The sequence below is a fragment of the Fistularia commersonii genome, chromosome 4, assembly GCF_037954325.1.
Source record: "Fistularia commersonii isolate RoL2024-O1a breed Wild chromosome 4, RoL_Fcom_v1.0, whole genome shotgun sequence".
NCBI classification, from domain to species: domain Eukaryota; kingdom Metazoa; phylum Chordata; class Actinopteri; order Syngnathiformes; family Fistulariidae; genus Fistularia; species Fistularia commersonii.
The window spans coordinates 10,427,854-10,450,223 of NC_141287.1; the positions used below are offsets into that span (position 1 = coordinate 10,427,854).

Consider the following 22,370-nt stretch of genomic DNA (forward strand, 5'->3'; position numbering starts at 1 on the left):
ATTTTAATCCAATGAAGAGAACTTTATCTTGTCTTTTCATGATAACAAAATATGATGCACATTTAGATACATTTTCAGTTCTACAAGTATTTGTCTTACTTTTTCACATCGATGATTTGATCGATTGGTAGAGCCCGAAAACAGCATCGCCATAGGAAGACAGGACCAGCAAACGGCATATTTACTGAGGTAAAATTACTAGAAAGCGAACTCAAAAAAGTAATTGCGATACAAACAGTTATGTTATTTTGTTATTAAGCGAATACATTCACATAATTTCAAAACCAGATTTTCAAAAACTAAATTTTCAACGAAACATCACCACGTGGGTAGAGGTGATAGTGATGTACGCGTTCGTCACCATATTCGATTTTGGACGAGGTTACAATTTTACTGAATGTATTGGAGAGTTCATTTATGAATCCTTTTATGAGCAGATGAAGTGATAAGCTATCGCTCTCCAAAATCTGACTAGCTTGCCGTAGTTGCAAAATATTTTTTAGTCATTTTATCACTACTAATTGTGTGCCTAATTGTGTATTTCTCTGCCGTTTTGTCGTGATTTTTGATGTTACTTCTTATCTACATCAGACCTGTATTCACCTTCAGGTCGGAACAGGAAAAAAAAAGATATATTTTTATTGTTGTCCATTGCCATCCATGCGTATGTGTGTGTATTATATATACATAGAAAGAGAGAGATGTATTCATTGTGCCATATTTGTTCTAATTCTGATGATCAAATTCTTCCTAATAATTATTTACATTTGTAAACACCAGTTAAAAATTCTATATAATAATTTCAGACAAGGTGAATTTGTTATTGGAAAGATGGTATTCTTATACTACAAGTATCTAAATGTTTTGCTTCTGCAGGGATTAGCATCAGCTTGGGGCCATGGGGTTGACCAAGCAATACCTGCGCTACATTGCCAGTGCAGTATTCGGGGTAATTGGCAGTCAGAAAGCCAACATATCCTATGTAACCCTACGTGGGGGGGAAAGGGGTCGCTATGTGGCCGTGGCTGCTTGTGAACACGTTTTCATCTGGGACATCCGAAAAGCAGAGAAAGTGAGGAGTGCCATCAATAATACTGTAAACTTCAATAAATGGACAATATATTTGTACAGTTACAGAATCTATTCAGTTGTATCTTCTTTGTCTTTGAGTAGGTCATGATCCTGCAGGGTCAGAAACATGAGGTGACCTTTCTGTGCCCCTCCCCTGATGGCATCCATTTAGCTGTAGGCTACGAAGATGGTACAGTGCGAATCTTCAGTCTGTTAAACAGTGAGAGCAATGTGTCCTTCAATGGCCATAAGTCTGCTGTCACCGTTATATGCTACGACTCTTTAGGAGCAAGACTCGCTACTGGCTCTAAGGTAAACCAAATGTCATGTATATATTCTCTGTTTGGGGGAAAAGTTTGGCATGCTGAAGTTTTGACTTCAAACATTGTGTTCAGTTCATAATAACGAGTTGCCAGTATGAGAAACTGATTTCACCAGTGCAAAAATCAGTCCGTGCTATCTCAATAGCAGCTAATTGTTTATTACGATAACCACATTATTGCTCTAGAGTCTGTCTTTGTTATCACCATGGCCTCTTCGTTTGAAGCCTTGAACCATTGTACTCTTTCCCCCGCATCAGGACACAGATGTGATCGTATGGGACATTATCAATGAGTGTGGTCTGTACAGGCTGAGAGGTCATAAAGATGTCCTCACACAGGCCTTGTTCTGCAAAGACAAGAACATCTTGATCACCAGGTAATACGCATTTATTTTGTTAATAGAAACTCCACTTTATCTGACACACTGTGATACTTTGCCTGTATTTATCCTGATAATAACTAGAAGCTTAATTTAAAAATCAAAATTTCCAAATCAAAGTTTTGCAATTGTCAGGTTTAAAGTCCACACACTAGTGAGTGGTAATAGGACAAGAAAATGTTGTTACTTTATCTTAAGCAGATGGCAGTTTATATTTTACGGTATTTAACCTGATGCAAGAATTTATCAATCCCTGCGGGGAAGTTCGTCCTCTGCAATTAACCCCAAATGGATGAACCGTGAGCAGTAGGCTGTCGTCCACCACGGCTAGGGGAGCAGTTAGGGGTGTCTTGCTCAAAAACACTTTGACACACTAGGAGGAGCCTAGAATGGAACCAGGAATGTTCAATCCCAAAGACGATTGCTCAACCTCCTGCGCATCGCCGCCTCAAGCAGATGTGAATGAATATATTTTATTTCATTTAACGTTTGAATTATGTGGTCATGTAGGGTTTTTGTTGTTGTTTTTTATTAAAAGAGAAAAGTGCATTTAAAATTTTATGCAACTTTTTAATTTTTTTAATGAAATAGTTTTCTTGCCACTTTTTATATTCTGTGTTTTATTGAGCAGTTTAATTGAGATTACAATCCCTCTCAACATTGGCTCGAGAAAACGAACAATTAAAAAAGTTGTCAGCAGGAAGAACACCTCTGGTGAGCCTTGCAATGATCAAGTTTTCAAAAGAATTGTTTAAGCAAGAAAATGCTTCACATACTATAATAAAGCTTAAAAATGTCTTTGCATCAGGTCAGGTGGCCATCTCACTGCATTATGTTAGTAGTTATTACGTTTGAATGAAACAGGTTATGTGAGGTTGTTAGGAAGTTTATAATTGTTTAAAATGAAATTAAAAAGGATGTAAGGGAAGTCATTCCAACCTTGTGATGTACATAAAAATTATTAATCTAAAACTTAGGGATAGTGAGGCCTGAAACTTATGGATAGTGGTACATTGTGATTTTTTTTTTTTAACGGCAAGTGGATTTGATGTTCATTGCATCTCATGAAATAATTGTACTCTACCAAGTGAGCACCAAATAACAAATTCATGATGACCAAGTAATCTACTAACGTAGTGGATTGTTTAGCAGCTTATGAGATGGATGTTTTCCAACGGGTACATATCAATGATGGAGTTAAAAAGAATAATTCAGCTGGACAGAAATATTCAGGTACATAGCTCATAGATTATATGTTAAATTCATAAAATGAATAAATTAGTTGAATTGTGTATTTTCATATAAAAATGAGTGTTTTACCGTTCCCCTTTGACATAGTTCCCGCCTGTTTCTTTTTATATACTCAAGAGAATGTAATTTGTTCATACCACTTGTCAAAATCTTTATGTCTTTGAAACTGGACCTGATTTTCTTCACTTGAAGACATTTCACCCCTCATTTGAGAGGCTTCTTTTGTTCTAATGGCCGTTTGGGACTTTCCACATATAACTGCCTGGGCTTTACCTGACATAATTTCTTCATAACTTGCATTTTTCACATTGAGCTTATTTTTCTATCCCATTAAATGAACTGCATTCTTACTAACACACTGTGTTTGTCTGTGCAGCTCTAAGGACAGCTTTGTGAAGTGGTGGGACCTAGACACACAGCATTGTTTCAAGACAATGGTGGGCCACCGCAGTGAGGTTAGTAACACTTTGCAATTTGACATGCTGCATATACAATATACTTAAAACAATGCTTGAACTCTGTTAAGGGGACAGTGTTCTGCAAACTGTTCAAGAAAATCCCTCTTTCCATCAAGAGTGCTAATTATTCCCCCTTGTAGAGGTTGATATGTGTGTTGGAGAGGTCAGAGACACCAATCTGTCCTTTTCAGTGTTACACACAACCACCAGTGTTACATAAAAGATTATGCTTTCATCTTATTAGTGAAGGTCAGCATCACAAAGACTTTATCTAAAAGACATTATCTAAATGAGGGTTCAGAAGCGTCTATAAGTTTGCTACTGTATTGGGTCTGAGGCATAGTCTGTTCTACCAACATCAGGCATGAATGTTTAAATGATCGAATCAATGCAAAAAGGGATCATCAAATACCCCCTGGTGATTTTTTATTTTTTTCAAGAGAATGCTCCAAGTTAGTTTGTAGCCAAATTTCAACTCTCAAGTTGCCTAAGCTTGACATTCATTTTCCACTCATTTGTGTGCATGTGTTTGTGTGTGTGTGTGCTCGTGTATGTGTCACCTCTAAGGTCTGGGGGATGGCCTTGCTGAATGAGGAAAAACGATTGTTAACAGGTTCAGCAGACAGTGAACTTCGTGCCTGGGACATAAACTACCTGCAGGAGGTGAGGACTACCTGAAGCTGCATCATAAAAGTTTCTATTTAGAACTGAAGAGGCCCCTCGGATGAGGGATGAAGCGTCTTCAACTGAAGAAATTTAAGTCCAGTTGCCAAACCAAGAAGATTTTGACATAAGTGTTTGTGTACAAATTTACTGCTTTACATTCTTTAGCACTGTAGTGAAAAATGGAACTTGCTATCGTTTTAGCCACCCAAATATCTCTCTATAATTTCAAGACCTTTTTGGTGGCTACTCAGAAAACCCAGCACTTTGTCTAATTTATGTCTATAATTTGTACATCTGGTATCCCCATCAGTATTTTTTATGAAAGAAAGGTATCTCTTTACAGCTTGTAAATATAAAACGGACAACACAGCATCAGTTAATTGCCCAACTCTCAGAAGTTACAGTCAAAAAGCTGTCACTGACATCTGATAATTTTTAAAAGATGGTATTTAGTAACTTATGTCAGCCCCTGCTTAAAGTGGGTCTTTATAGTGAAAAAATGCTCCACCCTACCACAGCTGCAAGTTCATTAATGTATTTGCTTTGATATGTTTCATAAAACAAAGCGCTAGCCACTGATGTAATATTTTAGGAATTTCACCCTGGTGTTCTGTCTGATTCTTTAAATCTGAATGTGAAATGGATGTTGATACTCCCATGCCATAAACATAATAATATCCCAAATTACAGAATAACTAGTTGTTTACTTGACTTTTAAAAATGTATGTTTTTTTGCTTATTAAACTAAAAAACACCTTTACTGAGTGCATCTCTATCCTGATCAGGAAAAAACAGAGGGTGAGCCTGAGGGGAAGAAAGTGAAAACTTTATTGGATGATGTTGTAGAAGAAGCTGATGAGAAGGAAGAAGACATGGATGAGCAGTCAGAGGAGGTATTTTATTGTATTGTGGCTTATTTGAAGGAAAAATCATAACAAAGAAATCAACATTCTGTAATTTCTCATGTTTTTTAAAAACCAGGTCCTTCTCATGCCTTAAATCCTTCTCCCCGAATGACTCTTTCTTGCAGCGGATTCTGTCCTGTAAGAAAGCTGGTTCTATCCTCAGAGATGCCAGAGACCGAGTTGTGTGTCTCACCACAGATAGGAATGCGAGACTCATTGCCTGCCATGTGAGTATTAGGCCGTTCTACAGTTAAATTTGATTGGTCAGAAAATCTCTTGATAATACCATGCAAGAAAAGTCACTTCCTGTGCTCCTTGAACAAGTAAGTAAAACAAAACAGATGCAGATTGTAAACACATAATCCAGATGGTTTAAAAGACAATTCAATTTCATTATGATTATCAGTGAAATGAACTGGCATAAATAATTATAGTAATTAATTTTCTATTTATCATTTCAATTCCCTTGGGAAATGATACTCAGCCCCTTTATTTGGTCACACATATGTACACATTGGCAGAAGGCAGCTACCTTGCAGCACTTCAGGATCAGTCAGTGGTTTGATAACTTCTTTAACTCCAAAGTGGGGGAAAATTGTGATTCTTCATCAACCAACCTAAATTTTACCTGACAGATAACAGATTTGAACATGTGACTCTGAGCTAACCTGTGCATATCTGATGTTCACGTCAATGGTCCTTCCAATTGTAATGTACCACGTACTTGAATTGTATTATTAACATTGTGTTCAGAGGAAGTCCATGCTTCATATTACACTTTTTTACCTTCAGGGCAATGACTCTGTCCTAGAGCTCTTTACTGTACTTTTGGAGGAAGAAGTTCAGAAGAAAATGGCAAAGAAGCTGAAGAAAGCACAAAAGAAGGCCTCAAAGTAAGGAACCAAAAAAAACGCAACAAAAAAATCCTTTATTTCTATTATGTTGAAAGCTTTCCCTCAATGCTACAACGAACTGCAATGCAAAACGTTTTCCTTTTTCATTTTCATTTTCTTTTTTTATATTAAGGAAAGCCAACAGCTGTTACATATGTGTGTGTGTGTGTGTGTGTGTGTGTGTGTGTGTGTGTGTGTGTGTGTGTGTGTGTGTGTGTGTGTGTGTGTGTGTGTGTGTGTGTGTGTGTGTGTGTGTGTGTGTGTGTGTGTGTGTGTGTTATATATATGCACATCAACATACATACTTATGTTGTGTGTTATGATGTATTTATGTATTTGTGTGTGTGTGTATGTGTGTGTATTAATATACTTATATATATTATCATACGTACGTTGGTTGGATTATATGATTATATACAATGTACAGCAATCTTCAATAGAATGCCATATTGGATATTATTTGTTGTAATACAAATTGTTAAGATTTCCTTTAAAGTCCTAAATCACATTGTGATAAGCCAGATGGTAATACAAGACAAGAGCTATCCTTTAAAGTTCTAAACCATTCTATGCATCCTGTTATGTTATGTTAACATATTGTTATACATTCCTTAATAATTTTGCTAAACAGTAATGTTAAATTATTGGATTTTCGAATTATGAAACTGAATATATCATTGTTACAATGCATTTTATCTTGCAGATGCTTATTTGGTAAGAATTAAAACTGAAGCACAGTTTTTTTTTCCTTTTCTAACTAACAACAATTGTTTTGTTGCTTTGCCTTATTGTAGAGCTGTCGATGGTGCAAATGAGGCCTCAACCGAGCCTGTTGTGCAGAGAACGCTGAAGGACGAGATCATTAGATTGTGCAACATCAAGGCCTCAGCCAAGATAAGGTTATAAATCAGGATCCTAGTTTCATTGTTTCCCAGCCTGTCAGCTCTAAACAAAATATCACCAGAGCAAACAAAACAAGGAAAACTTACCAATTTCTCCACTTGTTTCAGGTGGGTGGACTTATTGTCATCCACAGGGGGTGAGCTCAAGGTAGCACTGCTGCTGCAGAACAACACCATAGAGACATACAGCCTGAAAACAACAGATAAGACTCCGACACCCAATAAGACAGCTCGCCTCACCCTCGGTGGCCACCGTACCGATGTCCGCACAATGGCATTCAGCTCTGACAACATGGCCATACTCTCCGCTTCAGGGGACACAGTCAAAGTGTGGAACAGGTAAAACACATTCACAATTAGTTTAATTAATCACATATCCTTATAGGAAATATATATTTTAATTAACATACTCATTATTGAACTCTAACTGTTGTTTCGGGGGTGTGGCGCAGCAGATAGCTCTTTTTCCTCCCAGTGAGAAAATCTCTGGTCCGATTCTGACGGGGGTGGAGTTTGCATTTCCTCTGTGGTTCTGCTTTGGTTTCCTCCAGGTTCTTTGGAGTCCAAAAACATGCAGTGAGTCCATTGCGGACCCTAAATTGCCCAGACATGTGAAAGAGGGAGTGATCTGTTGTATATCTCTATGTCGCCCTGTGGTTGATTGGTGATCGGCCCAGGGTGCACCTTGCCTTTTGCCCAATGACAGTTACGACCCTGAGTGCAGGATACACATTATATATAATGAATGGATTATTCTATTTTCCCAGCTCTCACATTTTCCTGTATCTGCAGAGATTTCTTATTCTCAGATTTTTTAAGGTCTCAAACACCCCCAACGTATCACTTTAAGACCAGTGAAAAGACTCTTGAGCATTTATCTGCCAGTAATTGGAACAGCTAAAGAGTCAGGCATTTCTCACTAAAGCGAAGAACTGTGGATTTTGGGTGTGAATTCACCAGGATGACAGAAAAAGGGATTTTCAGCTCCCACTAAATGACAAAAACAAGAGTTGATCTAAGTATTGCGGTACATTTGTTTTTTTTTATTTTTTTTTAATTTTATTTTTATGATGTTCCTCAAACACTTTCAACAGCCAATTGATTATTTATCCAATATATTTTCCTAAGGTCAACTTTGCAGGTGATTCGTACCATGGCGTGTGAATATGCTCTCTGCTCCCTGTTTGTGCCAGGAGACCGACAAATTATTCTGGGAACAAAGGTACTGAGATGTAGAGTGTATTTTATGTTTCATTCTGATGTTTGTGTCATATTTCAGTTTTAAAGCCTCGGGGTCAGCAGCCTTAAACTTTCCGAGATCCATTTTGACCAGTATCCCACAGAAAAGAAAACACCAGGAACCACAAAACCCTTTAGACATCTAAAATTAAGATAACACCACCTATATAGTTTTCTTACCTTTATGCTATACATACATATTTATGGAATCAATGTACTCCTACAGAGATAACAAGATCTTATTTCAGAAACAGAAACATTGTGAACTCTGAAAAAAATGGCACATTGGGTTGTAGGCTACTCATTGAGAAAATAATTAATGTCTCCTCATATTTAGGAAATAAAAACACAAATTTTAAATTACTCATCTGCAGCAAACCAAAAACACTGTCCTCATTGTTTTAGTGTGTGTACTGGAGTGTACAGCAAACTGTCAAGCTGAATAAAAATAAAAATAACTTTTTGCTGAACAGAAAAAAATTTTGCCTGCCAGGGGCTCTCCCACATTGGTGGTCATGATGTATATTTTGAGTGACATAACAATTAAACACATTTTATTTTAGTATTACATGATCACCATTATCTTCAAATCTAAATTTAAATAAAAAAAAAACAATGCACGAAAATAAAATAAATTTTAAGATATAATCATCATTCATTTTTCAAAGCCACGGTAAGCTGTGTTGTTGATGATGTTGCAGGCGTAGTAAATCATAGTGAATGCAATTAATACATGCATGAATTTTTTCTTAAATCTGACTGTCATATCAGAGTGGGAATCTGCAGATCTTCGAGTTGGCATCAGGAAGCCTTCTGGAAACTGTCAATGCTCATGATGGTGCCCTGTGGTCCCTCTGTTTGGCCCCTGACCAGGTAAAGTTGTACCACCATTTCATCATTGCGTCAGTCACATTGTTTGATATTTTAGTACATCCAAAAAGTTGACTTTTGATAACTGTCTGGCATTAGTTTAGTTTCAGTAACAGTAGGAGCATATACCTCTATCACTTTGCAGTCCCCCTAAAATTTTATCCTGTGCTGTGTCTCTATTCAGCATTCCATAAACTAATACTGTTCAGTTCACATCTGAAAGGTCCCAGCCCTATGCCCATACTCTGTTTGTAAGCAAACCCATGCATATAAGTTATTTTTTCAGAGGGGGATTGTGACCGGCGGAGCTGACAAGACTGTGAAGTTCTGGGACTTTGAGCTGATCAAGGATCACGGAAGTGACCATAAGTAAGTCAGTCCTCCTTCCAAACCCCAAAGCCTTGTGAATTAATAGAATTATCTTGCTCGAATGACATACTGGTTCCTTAAGGTCCTACAGACCATAGCACCACAGAGGTACTTCCTTATAATGTCTGCTAAGAAAACTCTTGCACCACAGGCAAAATAGTAGAAATTGCTTGGTAACATCTAATATAGTATATATTTCAGCTTTGCAAATTGTTCTGTTTTTGGTTGAATTTCGGTACTCATGGCTGACAACATGACTTATGATATTTTAATCCAGGAGGCTGACAGTAAAACATACTCGTACACTGCAGCTGGAGGAAGACGTCCTGGGTGTAAAGTTTTCTCCTGACCAGAGACTGCTGGCTGTTTCTCTGTTGGACTGCACTGTCAAGATTTTCTATACAGACACACTGAAGGTTAACACTCATAGACACACACACAAGCACACACACAATATTACTGACATATAATAACAGCTCACTTTTTTTGTACTAAACTTTTGTGTCTTTTGTTACTCCAGTTCTTCTTGTCCCTCTATGGACATAAGCTGCCTGTGCTTTGTCTGGACATCTCACATGTAAGTATTCCAGCCTGCTAAAAGTTACGACAAGGGCTCAGTAGGAAAAAAAAAACATTTGCAGCGTTAGTAATTTGTGTATGTGTATGTGTGTATGTGCCTGTGTGCGTGCATGCTTGCATGCTGGTGTATAAATGCATAACTTTGTATCAGGTAATTAGATTTTTTTCTTTTGATAGTTTGTATCATTTTGCTTTACTTAAAATTTCTTAGTATTGATTTTTTCTAATTATTTACATATCTGTTTAGTTATTCATGTATTTTCTTCTTTTTATTGGCTCCACAAATATTTTTCGAGATCTCCCAGACCCATAACAAGCGTTGGTGTCATTATCAGTACAGGTGCCTCTGTACTGTTGTCTATGAGTATCGAAGAAGCAACTTCTGTTACTTTGTCTGCATGGTGAAATCAAACGCTTGCCATTAACTCGGTATACAGTGTACAGATTTGAGGTGTGCCTGGTATTAGGAATGCACATGTTTTGCATGACATTTCATACTAATCATATGTTCCTGTGACTCACCTTGTATCTCTGTGAAACTAGGATAGCACACTTATTGCCACTGGTTCTGCTGATAGAAATGTGAAGATTTGGGGTTTGGACTTTGGTGATTGCCACCGCTCAATGTTTGCTCATGACGACAGGTAACAGCCAATAAACCCTAATCAATAGTCATGTGTTCCATGTAGGAACCCAATTGATTTTTGGATGATATTTCATTGATTTATTTCTTCTGTTTTTGTAGTGTCATGTTCCTCCAGTTTGTCCCCAAGACCCACTTGTTCTTCACTGCAGGAAAGGATAAAAAGATCAAACAATGGGATGCAGACAAATTTGAGCATATCCAGACATTGGAGGTGATTTTTCTTTTCTTTTTTGTCCAAATTCTTGATGTTTTAACCTCAGTTGCTCTAGTGTGACCTGGCAGTGGCACTTCTCTTCTTCTATGCCTTTAGACCATCTCACTTGGCAACTTCTAATTTTAGTTATTTTAGTTTTTACATTTTTATCTATCCATCTTCCACCGCTTATCCGGAGTCGGGTCACAGGGACAGCATCTGGAGCAGTGGAAGCCACACCTCCCTCTCCTCCGCCACGTGGTCCAGCTCCTCTGGGGGTATCCCAAGGAATTCCCTGGCCAGCCTAGAGACATAGTCTCTCCAGCATGTCCTGGGTCTTCCCTTGGCCTCCTCTCAGATGGACATGCCCGAAATACCTCCCTGGGAAGCATCAAGGAGGCATCCTGACCAGATGCCCAAGCGACCTCATCGGACTCCTCTCTGTGCAGAGGAGCAGCAACTCTACTCCAAGCTCTTCCTGGATGACCAAATGTCTCACCCAATCTCCAAAGGAGAATCTGGCCCCCTTGTGGAGAAAACTCATTTTGGCTGCTTATATCCAACATCTCGTTCTTTCAGTCACTACCCATCGTTGAGGATGGGAATGTAGATCGATCAGTACAGCTCCCTCTTCACTACGACTGACTGGGACAGAGTCTGCATCACTGCAGACAATGTACCGATCCGCCTTGTCAATCTCCCGCTCCATCCTTCCCTCACTTGTGAACAAGACCCCGAATTCCTCTACTTGGGGCAGGGCGTCTTCCCCGACCCAGAGTGGGCCACCCATTTCCGGTTGAGCACCATGGTCTCAGATATGGAGGTGCTGATCCTCATCCCGGCCGCTTCACATTCAGCTGCAAACCGCTCCAGTGAGAGCTGGAGATTATAGACTGATGAGGCCAACAGAACCACATGTAGACAGGTTGGGCAAACTCCCATGCCCACTTGAGGACTCTGCTTGGGGTATAGAGTTGGTCCACTGTTCCATGAGTAGGTCTTGGAAGTTCTCCTGCCACCAATCTACAACGTCTCGAGTTGAGGTCAGCAGCACCCCGCTCCCACTGTACACAGTGCTGATGGAGCGGCTTCCCCCTCCTATGCCGCCAGATGGTGTACCAGAATCTCCTCAACACCCACTGGAAGATGTTCTCCATGGTCTGACTGAAGTTCTCCCACCACTCCCGAGTTTTTGCCTCGGCGACCACGGAAGCCGCATGCCACTTGGCCTGCCTCCGAAGCCCCACAGGCCAGAAAGGCATGATAGGATTCTTTCTCCTTGACTCATTGACGGCATCTGTCACTGGGGTCCACCAGGGGGTTTGAGGAATAACGCCGCGACAGGCGCCAACCGCCTTACGGCCACAGCTGCAATCTGCCGCTTCGACAATGGACGCCCATTCGGACTTAGTGTCTCCCACTCCCTTGGGACATGGTTGTAGCTCTGCTGGAAGTGGGAGTTGAACCTCCTTCTGATAGGGGACCAGATGTTTCCTGCAGACTCTGGCGTTACGCTTGGGTCTGCCAGGTCTGACCGGCATCCTCCCCCACCACCGGAGCCAGCTCACCATCAGGTTGTGATCAGATGACAGTTCCGCCCCTCTGTTAGCTCTTGTGTCCAGGATATGCGCCCATAAGTCCAACAACATGACCACAAGGTCGGTCAAAGAACTATGGCCTAAACTGGCCTGTGTGCGTTGGTGCCAAGTGTACATATGGACACCTTTATGCCTGGTGTTTGTTATGGACAATCCTAGTTGATTAATGCAAAATATTTCTACTCATTGAAATTTGCTCTAAATTACACTCTGGCTCTCATTTATATTCGCTACCTTAAAGGGCCACCAACGAGAAGTTTGGTGTTTAGCGATCAGTCCAAGTGGGGATCATCTTGTGTCATCATCCCATGACAAGACCCTGCGCCTGTGGGAACGGACCAGAGAGCCCATCATCCTGGAGGAGGAGAGAGAAATGGTGAGGTTGAGTACAGTTTTGACAAGCAGTGAATTAGCATTAATACAGTTTAGATAATTACTCAGACAATTAATGCCTATTTGTTGCAGGAGCGAGAAGCTGAGTTTGAGGACAACATAGCTAAAGGAGATATGCCACCGGTAAGGTCTTCCGCTATCAGATGTTCTTATTTCCACCACATGCCACACATACCTGTATGACAATGGCTCGTACTGAGCTTTATTAATGGGTCTTTCAGAATCAGGTATATTAAGTTACATTTTAACCATATTCTAACCTTATTATCTCAATTCCTAATGTTAATGACTATTGTATTTTTTATGCTTTAGTGTCACTCAACATTCTTGATCTTAACTGTAAATTTGTCTCGAGGGCATCAAGTGACCCTCCTGCATCATTCATAAAATAAATGAAAATATCATCTAGAGCTCATACTAATGTGTAATCCCTGAATTTTTTGTATCTTAACATTTCCACACCAACAATGATTAGCACACCAATTAATACCACAGCCTTAAATTAAAATTGTATCCAGAATTTACGTGCAACTCAAAAACCTACACCAAAGAATGTCAGTAAAATGCAAATTAAGAAATGAACTTAAGAGTTTTTTAATGATTATTCCAGTATTGTTTTATATGTTGTCCATCATATAAAAGGTGGCTTTTATTATGATATTTCACATTAAGGTGGAGGAAAAAGATTTGACCCGAATCCTCCATTAGACACCATGATGCATCCGAAGAACCATCTAATTCTGTTTGTCCACAGTTTTACCTCAAAAGCTTTGAACATATATATTCCTGTAATGAGGAATATTGAACGTGGTGCATGTATTAGTTTGGCACTTGGTATTTTTGAAAAATATAAGTTGATACATATGATTAGATTTTAGGATTTTATTGTGCAACAGCTCTAACTTGGTCCTACTCTTTGCAGCAGCAGGTTTTACACTGACTACAAACGTACTGCACAACTTGATACTGGATATGGTTGTCATTTCAAAGGAGAACATGGCAATTTGACTTCACATTAATATAAATATTCTTGAACTGTCCAGCTCATTTGACAAGTTCAGATTATTTTTCTACATTGAAGTTCATACAAACACAGGAGTCTTTTTGTTATAATCAACTGATGTTGATGAAAACTTGTGTAAACCAACATTTAGTGCTGAGCACAAGTTTTTAAGTCAACTTTGTATCATATAATCCCTGTGGACAGCAATGTAAGTATTCCATTGTAGAGGGAAACACGTTTTCAGACTGGACACATGACAATAAACACACTGAATCTTGAACCTTGAAAAGAAGTAACTTGTCTCATTTGTTAGCATTAGAAGGGTCTTCTGGGTCCAATTGACCCTGGGCATAATTGCCTTCTTGTCAACAGGCAAGGTCCCGGTGGATTTCTACAAGTAAGTACTTTGCCAGGGATGAAAGAACTGTTTCCAAGTGTTAAGCAGAGCTTCAATTACTACATAAAAATGACTTTGAGCATGTACTGCTCCACACGTGAAATTTATCATAAGGCAAACAGTTGGGCATGGCAGAGCTACTTGACTCCCATGTTCACTAATACAAAATTAGCAAACAAAGAGGAGTGATGTGGAAAGTAATCAGTAGCAAAAATGGAGGTAGATTCATCGTATGATACAGTTTAGTTGCCCTGTCCGAATGGCCTCAGTAAGTTTAGATTTTTTTTTTAAATCTAAGGAAAATATTTATTAATATTAGATTTTGAAAAAGTACTTTTTATCAATGTTGTTTCTTCAGGTCCCTGGTGAGACTCAAGGAGAAGCTGCACCAGCTGGCAAGAAGACAGTTGAAACAGTTAAAGCAGTAAGTTGACATTTTATAAAAAAAATGGTTCTATTTACTGTTGTTTCTGTGACTACTGATGGTCCTTTCTTTTCAATTTTATTTATTTATGTGCTTTTTATACAGGCTGAGCGGATCATGGAGGCTCTGGAAATTTTCAGAGAAGAAACCAGGAAAATGGAGGAACACCAATATGCTTGTGAGAGAGCAGGAAAGGAGGTAGACCTCATCTATATTTAGTGATTTTAAAAACATAAAAACACTTCACAGAAAAATCCCTTCCTGTGATGGTTTAACTTTTACCCCATCTACATATTAGTTTCAGATTTTTTATTTTTTTTCTCATAATTCCACATGTTATTAAATGTATATTGACTTTGTTTTGCAGCTTGAGCCACCGAAACCCAATCCTATTCTGATGGCATTTGGGAATGTTTCAGTGAGTAAATGAGTGACCTTGACACAAAGATTTGTGTCATAGTATGTAATAATTCATTTCTTGTTTTTTTGTCCAGCCATCTCGCTATGTTTTAGATGTAATTAAGAAGGTCAGGTCCAGGTAAGTTGTGAAATCCAGAGTCTCTGGGCTTGATATAGATTCCCTTCATGTTTTATCCAGCTGTGATATCATTTGCCCTCACCTATTTTTTATTTTTCCTTCTGTTTGTTGGGCCCATTAGCGAACTGGAGGTTTCGCTGTTGGTTTTACCGTTTCCTTACGTGCCAGAGCTGCTGACACTGTTTAATGGCTTCATCCAGCAAGGCCTGGAGGTGGAACTTGTCTGTCGCTGCCTTTTCTTCCTGCTCAAGTAAGTAAATCAGTGGCAGTAAGTTCAGTGATAGCAACCAGTCAGTTAGTACAAGATGATTTAATCCGCAGGAAGTTAATCCGCAGCTGTAGTTCAGTTGGTAGAGGGAGTGTCCCCCTAATCAGAAGGTTGCTAGTTCAATCCTAAGCTCTTCCTGCCTGATGTGAAAGTGTCCTGAGGCAAGATACCCCCCAGTTGCTCCTGATGGCCTCACCAGTTCTCCATTTACCATTTTATATTTTTTTTAACCCTGTGAGATATAGAAAGAGATGTAATTCTTATCTAATCCCAAAAGAAAGAAAGATGGAGATGGAGGAGTTTTCGCTTGCAAGAAGTGGGAAACAGCACTGATGTCAGGACATCATCTCGATCCTGTGTTTTTCTCCTATTAGGATCCATTTTGGACGGATCTCCAGTAACCAGATGCTTCTGTCTGTCATAAATGAGCTGCGGATAAACACCCTCTCTAAAGTTCAAGAAATCAGAGTAAGTAATAAAATGGCTTGTAATAATTTTAACCAACGCAGGGGCTCTTAATACGTTCCTCTCACCTCCTCAGGATGTCCTGGGCTTCAACAGCGCTGCCCTTCAGTTCCTCCAGAGGGAGATCGAGAGCAAAGAGGACGTAATGTTTTTCACAGATGCCACCGGCCGCCTGGGCGAGAAGAAGAAAAGGAGGAGGAAGAGGGAGCGCGTCATTCTCACCATTGCATGATCCCAATTATATGTCCTGTTTGCTAAATACATCCATGGAAGTGGATTATTTTATGTTTTTGGTGTTATATGACATATTCTGTGACTGCAGCAGGAAACGTGCAGTTTCATTAAAGTGCATATTTTCTTTTCATCTTTACGTCAGTATATCTGTCGAATTTTAGCGTGTTGTTTTCTGGAGTTAATCAAATAACGGCCATGTCTACCATGGATGTTAGAAGATATCTAGACTTCTATAAATTACATGAAATATAGAAACAGACAGCAAGAAATATCGGTAACTTCATGTATTCTCCTAATTCATAAAGATAGGCTCATAGAGATGATGTTCATAACTGGTGAGGCAACGACTCCTTTGGAGTTAGATTTACAATTGTAGGCGACTCGAAAGATTACCTTATTCACCATTTCATTTGTGACCTGGCGACCAGCTACAAGAAACATCTCATCGCTGTGTTTGCCAACATGGGTTTGTCTACCAAGTACGAACTTATGTTTTGCTTGGGAATTGAATGATTATATCATGCACAACATTTTATAACTTTAAATTTGTTTGTTTTTTATATGCATTTTAGACTGATATTCTGTCTATTGCGGTAACCAATTAACATCCATAAAAATGGTCCTTCTCTCTACTCATTACCTGCATTAACTGCGACAGTTTGAACTTGGTACCTGTATAAAAGTAACCTGTCCAAACAAACTCCAGTCTCTCCACAAAGGCCAAGACCAGAGAGCTGTGTAAGGACATCAGGGATAAAATTGTAGACCTTCACAAGGCACGGATGAGCTACGGGAGAAGAAGCAAGCAGCTTGGTGTGAAGTTACTGTTTGCACAATTATTAGAAAATGGGAGAAGTTCAAGCGGTCTGGGGCTCCATGCAAGATCTGACCTTGTGGGGCATCGATGACAATGAGGAAGGTGAGGGATCAGCCCAGAACTACACAGCTGGACCAGGTCAATGACCTGAAGAAAGCTGGGATGTCCATCTCAAAAGAAAACCATCAATAACACACTATGCCGTCATGGATCAAAATCTTGCAGCACACGCAAGGTCCACCTGCTTAAGCCAGCACATGTCCAGGCCTGTCTGAAGTTTGCCAATGACCATTGACCATCTGGATGATCCAGAGGAGGAATGGAAGAAGCTGTATGGGCTGATGAGACAAAAATATAGCTTTTTGGTCTAAACTCCACTCGCTGTGATTTGAGGAAGAAGACGGATGAGTACAACCCCAGAACACCAACCCAACCATGAAGCATGGAGGTGGAAATATCATTCACTGAAGATGCTTTTCTGTAAAGGGGACAGGACGACTGCATCGTATTGAGGGGAGGATGGATGGGGCCATGTGTCGCAAGATCTTAGCCAACAGCCTCCTTCCCTCAGTAAGAGCCTTGAAGATGGGTGTGTGATCCGGGTGCATGACAACAACCCAAACACAAAACCAGGACAACTAAGGACTGTCTCCGTAAGAAGCATCTCAAGGTCCTGGACTGGCCTAGCCAGTCTCCAGACCTGAACCCCAATAGAAAATCTTTGGAGGGAGCTAGAAAGTCCGTATTGCCCAGTGACCGCCCCGAAAACTGAAGGATCTCGAGAAGAGCTGTTTGGAGGAGTGGGCCAAAACCTCTGCTGCAGAAAATCTGGAAAACTACAGGAAATATCAGATCTCTGTAATTGCCAACAAAGGTTTCTGTGCCAAATATGCAACACTGTTTTTCTGATGTATCAAATACCTATGCCATGCAATAATAAAAAGAAAAAGAATTACTTAAATTGTACAATGTATTTTCTGGATTTTTGTTTTAGATTCTGTCACTCACAGTTGAAGAGTACTTATGATAAAAATTACAGACCTCTACATACTTTGCAAATGGTAAAAGCTGAAAAATCAGCAATGTGTATATACGTATAATTACATATATATATATTGTGGTGTTTCAGGCGATGAACGATGGCGTTAGAGGAATTTGAATGTTTATTGAAACACCAACAAATAATACTGAAACTTGAACATTCGGGACCGTCTGTATATACCTGGCTTAACCACGCCCCTCGACCCCTAGTCCCGTGGGGTGAGAGACCACACCCCTTTGTGTCTGCCACAATATGTGATTTATTGTCAATTTATGGTAAATTAATGCACAAGTTTTTGAAGGGTTTCTTCAGCAAAAAAATTCCCACAACCAAGAGAAAGGTGCATGTGTATTGGTTAGACACAGTTAACCCAATTAACAATGCAGTTCATACCCTAAATAATTATCTGCTAATCAACTTGGGGACTATCACGCATGGATAATTGGCAACATTTCTATAGGTATACCATCCAACTGTTGTCAAAGGGCCAGGACTGCTTTGAGTTTCTTGTACTCATGTCTTTCAGAGACCATGGGGTTATGACAGGCCAAGTCCCCAGACCATCTTAAACATACCTGTCTTATGCGTAGTTGTTTCACAACTATGTAGTATTAAGAGATGTGGTTTAACTTTATAGCCCATGTAGCTAACTGAATTTATGGGCTCAGGTCATCTAAATGTAAGAAAAGTATTGCATCACTCCTCAGTTTTCAACTTTCTTTCACTTAAGTATGAACACTTTATGTTGTCAAGTGGCCACTGCACCAGTTCTGCGACCTTTAAAAATATTTTGGAGCCACATCAAATACTTCATTTTCCACATGTGTGTTAATTTCCTGTGTTGAAATGTGGAATAATTAAATAAACCTTTTAAAAATACCTTTGCTCTTAAAGCTTTAATCTTAACAATGAACAAAAAACAAATTAACACAGTATTTACAGGGCTATAAAAAAAAGGTCAGCAGCTTTTTAAGGGCCTTGATTTGGTCTCACGCTAGTAAATGTCACCACCACCAAAGTAAAAAAAATGAAGCTAAATACAATACACCCTTCACAACACCCTTTTCTGATTGGACATCACAAAATTTCAGAATATAAAAGATGGGAATAGTAGCACACTGAATGTACAGTGTATGTAAGAAGATTTTCACTGTGAAGAATATGGGCAAGCGTAAGGATGTTTATCTTTTAAGGGCCAAAATGTGGTTGGTTGATGACCAGGTCAACTGCAGCTCCTGTCCTGGTCTTCAGTGGCTGTTACCCTCCATGTTAATCCAAGAGAGGAACATGAGTGGTTTGAGGAACATGACAAGTTCTAGTTTGTGGTCTTTATATTTCCTGGATCTCAGGCAAATTGAAGATTTGGGAATGTATAGGACAAACAAGTCTGATCCATGTAGCCACTCGTTCACAACTTCCAGGACTTAGGTGATGAGTTGCTGATGTAACAGTTCCAAATATGACCAAAGTCTTCAGTGGTCCAATGGAGTCTATGCCTTAATGGCCAATAATTGTTTTGTGAGAAAAGGATGTCCCCCATTGTATCAGGTAGATGGTCATTTTGTTATGGTTGATGCTACGGCGTTATTTGTAATTTGTTATGGTGATTGTAACTTTCTCAAAATATGAAGCCTCAACTAGAAAAAAACTTTATTTTTGGTAAGTTTTGCGACTGTCCTCAATCCTCATTTCAAGGTTTAAGGTTCAAGTATGTCATTTCTGGAGTAAAATGGCTGAATGATGAAATACAGTGATAATATGTACATATAGAAAGTAAGTTGCCGGCATCAGTATTGATTCTACTCCCAGAACCCAGAACTGCAGATAGACAAAATTTAAACTATCAGACATATTCACAAGCAAACAATGCCATCAAATATTTTTCATATAAGTACAGCAATAACAGACAATAACACATAAATGCCTATTAAATTTAGGACAAATTCCCCAGAGGAATAATGACTGTCTTTTTGAAATTCAAGATCAGCTCCAGACACTACCATTCTGCATCTTTAAAGTGGCTTTAGAATTTAATATCATCCACCAGAAAGCCATCACTTTACCCCTAAATTTCATACAATTATACAATTATACATTTTAAGAATATGTACAAAGTTATGATACGCATATTCAGGATCAGTTAGAATTGTGAAAAGACCAGATATATAGCATATGCTGTAAATAAACATACACGTGCACTCACATTCACATGCACATACAAATCACTTCCGAACAGGAAATCTTTGCAGTGGCTCTAGATGGCAGTCTTGACTGTTTTTCAAGGGGAACTTGTCGCTTCAGATGGTGTTCAGGATTCTTCTGCTACCTGTTGCAACAGGTATTGGTGGATTTAATAATACACTCATTGACCACAAACTAGATGCACAAAGAAATTCCTCTCTTCACAATTAATCATAAATAGCACCTAAAGCAGCATAACTGATGAGCCAAACAACATATTTCTGTATTGACGTCAAATTTTAAAGTTGAGAAACTTCTCATCATGTATGCATCACCGGCGGCTTTTACAATGTTATTTACTGATATGCCTGGAAATTACTTCACTAAATCTAAATAGGATATTTTGCTTATTGCCACGGTAATAACCGGTTGTAAATTCTCTTCCCCTTCAGGGTTTGCCCTAATGAAAAGTAGATCAACTTATGATATAATCTAGTATAATATATCAATTTTGAAAATCAGATGCAGATTCTACCGATTATTGAGGACATACATTGATTTTTCTGATCTCTTATTTATGGCCGTAAGTGCAATGTATAAAATGTAAAATATAGAATAGAAACATAAACATTTTTTTTTCTGGGGAATTCACATTTCGGACAATGTTACTTGAAAAAGCCTCCAGGCAGAATGACCTGGATAGAACATAACTTACCAATTGTTATAACATTATCCTATTTGAGCTGCATTTTGGGTGATAAGAGGTTGTATTCATTTATGTGATCAGCACAACTCTCTGCAATCATATTGGTTGTGGACATAAAATAGGGCAAGAAAATATCAAATTCAAGCTGTTGATTAATTTTAGAGGGCTGTTGAATATGATATGATCTTGAATTGTGTTAACTTGAGATGGACATTGTTAGCAGGGACTGGCCTCCTGTTACACCTGCTTTTTTCTCCTGTTGAAAGGTGCGCCTATAGAAGAAGGTGATATAACCGTACATGATTTAGAGCATCTTGGGGATATTATCAATACCGCAAATTATTTTTTTGGTTTTATAAAATACATAAAAATTTGTTTCATTTTTTCATCTATTTTTTTCACTTTGTTTTGTTTTTGTACACTGATGACATGCTTAATGTTTTATTTGTACTTTTGTCTATCCCCTGTTCCATCCAGTGTAGCCTATCCAACCTTCGTCAGGCTCAAAATATGACATTGATATCAAGAAACGAAAAGTCGCATATCAAATGATATCAATAATCCTCATGACCTACTTGTGACATCGCATATTCCTAAGATCATCCAGCATAAAGGTGTTACAAAGATGTAAGTAGACTTGCAACAACTAAATTGAGTGAGAAAAGCAACCAGATTTTTTTAATCACACAGTACTTTCTAATAATTAGACCACAATAATGCACTTCTCCTGTGAGCAGGCCTTTGACATTTCAATTACCTGTTCAAACAGGAACAAAGTAAATTAAATGTTTTTTCTTATGTTTATGATATGTCACGTGCTTTTTTACAAAGTCCACCATACAATGCATCAACTCTATCAAATGTGACCCGGTTGTATGCTCTGCTTAGAATATCTCATTATCATATTGGAAAGCCTAGTGAGTCCCTGTGACAAAACAAATACAAAAAATACATCAGTCATGAAAAATTTAAAAGTCACAGACTTTTATTTTACTTGTTAACAGGTAAACTTACAACAGGGGGGTATATCAAAGGGTTTGTAAAGAGCAGGTATTACAATCTCATACATTCCTGAATATTTTTCCCTGAAAAGACAAACCATATAAGAATAGTTCATACCATTTTAGTTTTTACCATTTATTTCCATACCAACAAGGGAACTTCATGGACAAAGAATTTACTGACTGGAGAGCATCTCTAAGAGGGGAATAGAACTTTACGGTGACATCAAATCATCAAATGCAAAAATATAACAGTCCTTTTTATGCAAGGTAAATCTTTTACTAACAAATATGTACTTGTTTATACAACCACACACATGTAACATTCCAACAACGATGAAAGCTATCCAATCAAGAGTTGGTTTCCAATACATTGAAGGCATAATAGAAAAATCCACAAAATGTTTGGATACTCTATTGATTAAGCTTGTGCCTCAATGGGTCTCACAAGATGAAGTAATTTCCTTCACTTTATGCTATTTGATGTCATGATAAATGATTACTGGTCCAGCTGTGTGATTCATAGTGGCTGTACGAAGTCCCTTTGATAATTACTTGG

General features: G+C 38.7%; 1 protein-coding gene across 1 annotated transcript; it reads left to right on the top strand.

The window, feature by feature from the left end:
* The first annotated feature begins 131 nt into the window (after window positions 1-131).
* wdr3 (WD repeat domain 3) lies at window positions 132-16,194 on the top strand. The gene is made up of 27 exons (XM_086145253.1): window positions 132-189; window positions 877-1,072; window positions 1,174-1,383; window positions 1,652-1,770; window positions 3,401-3,479; window positions 4,050-4,145; window positions 4,934-5,041; window positions 5,179-5,280; window positions 5,846-5,946; window positions 6,741-6,845; window positions 6,957-7,187; window positions 7,977-8,070; window positions 8,859-8,960; window positions 9,244-9,326; window positions 9,604-9,742; window positions 9,847-9,903; window positions 10,449-10,549; window positions 10,651-10,762; window positions 12,584-12,718; window positions 12,808-12,858; window positions 14,494-14,559; window positions 14,665-14,757; window positions 14,927-14,977; window positions 15,054-15,097; window positions 15,219-15,347; window positions 15,740-15,833; window positions 15,907-16,194. Exons 2-27 carry the CDS (start codon window positions 899-901, stop codon window positions 16,060-16,062), a joined length of 2,832 nt encoding a protein of 943 aa, XP_086001379.1. The 5' UTR covers window positions 132-189; window positions 877-898; the 3' UTR covers window positions 16,063-16,194.
* The last annotated feature ends 6,176 nt before the right edge of the window (window positions 16,195-22,370 follow it).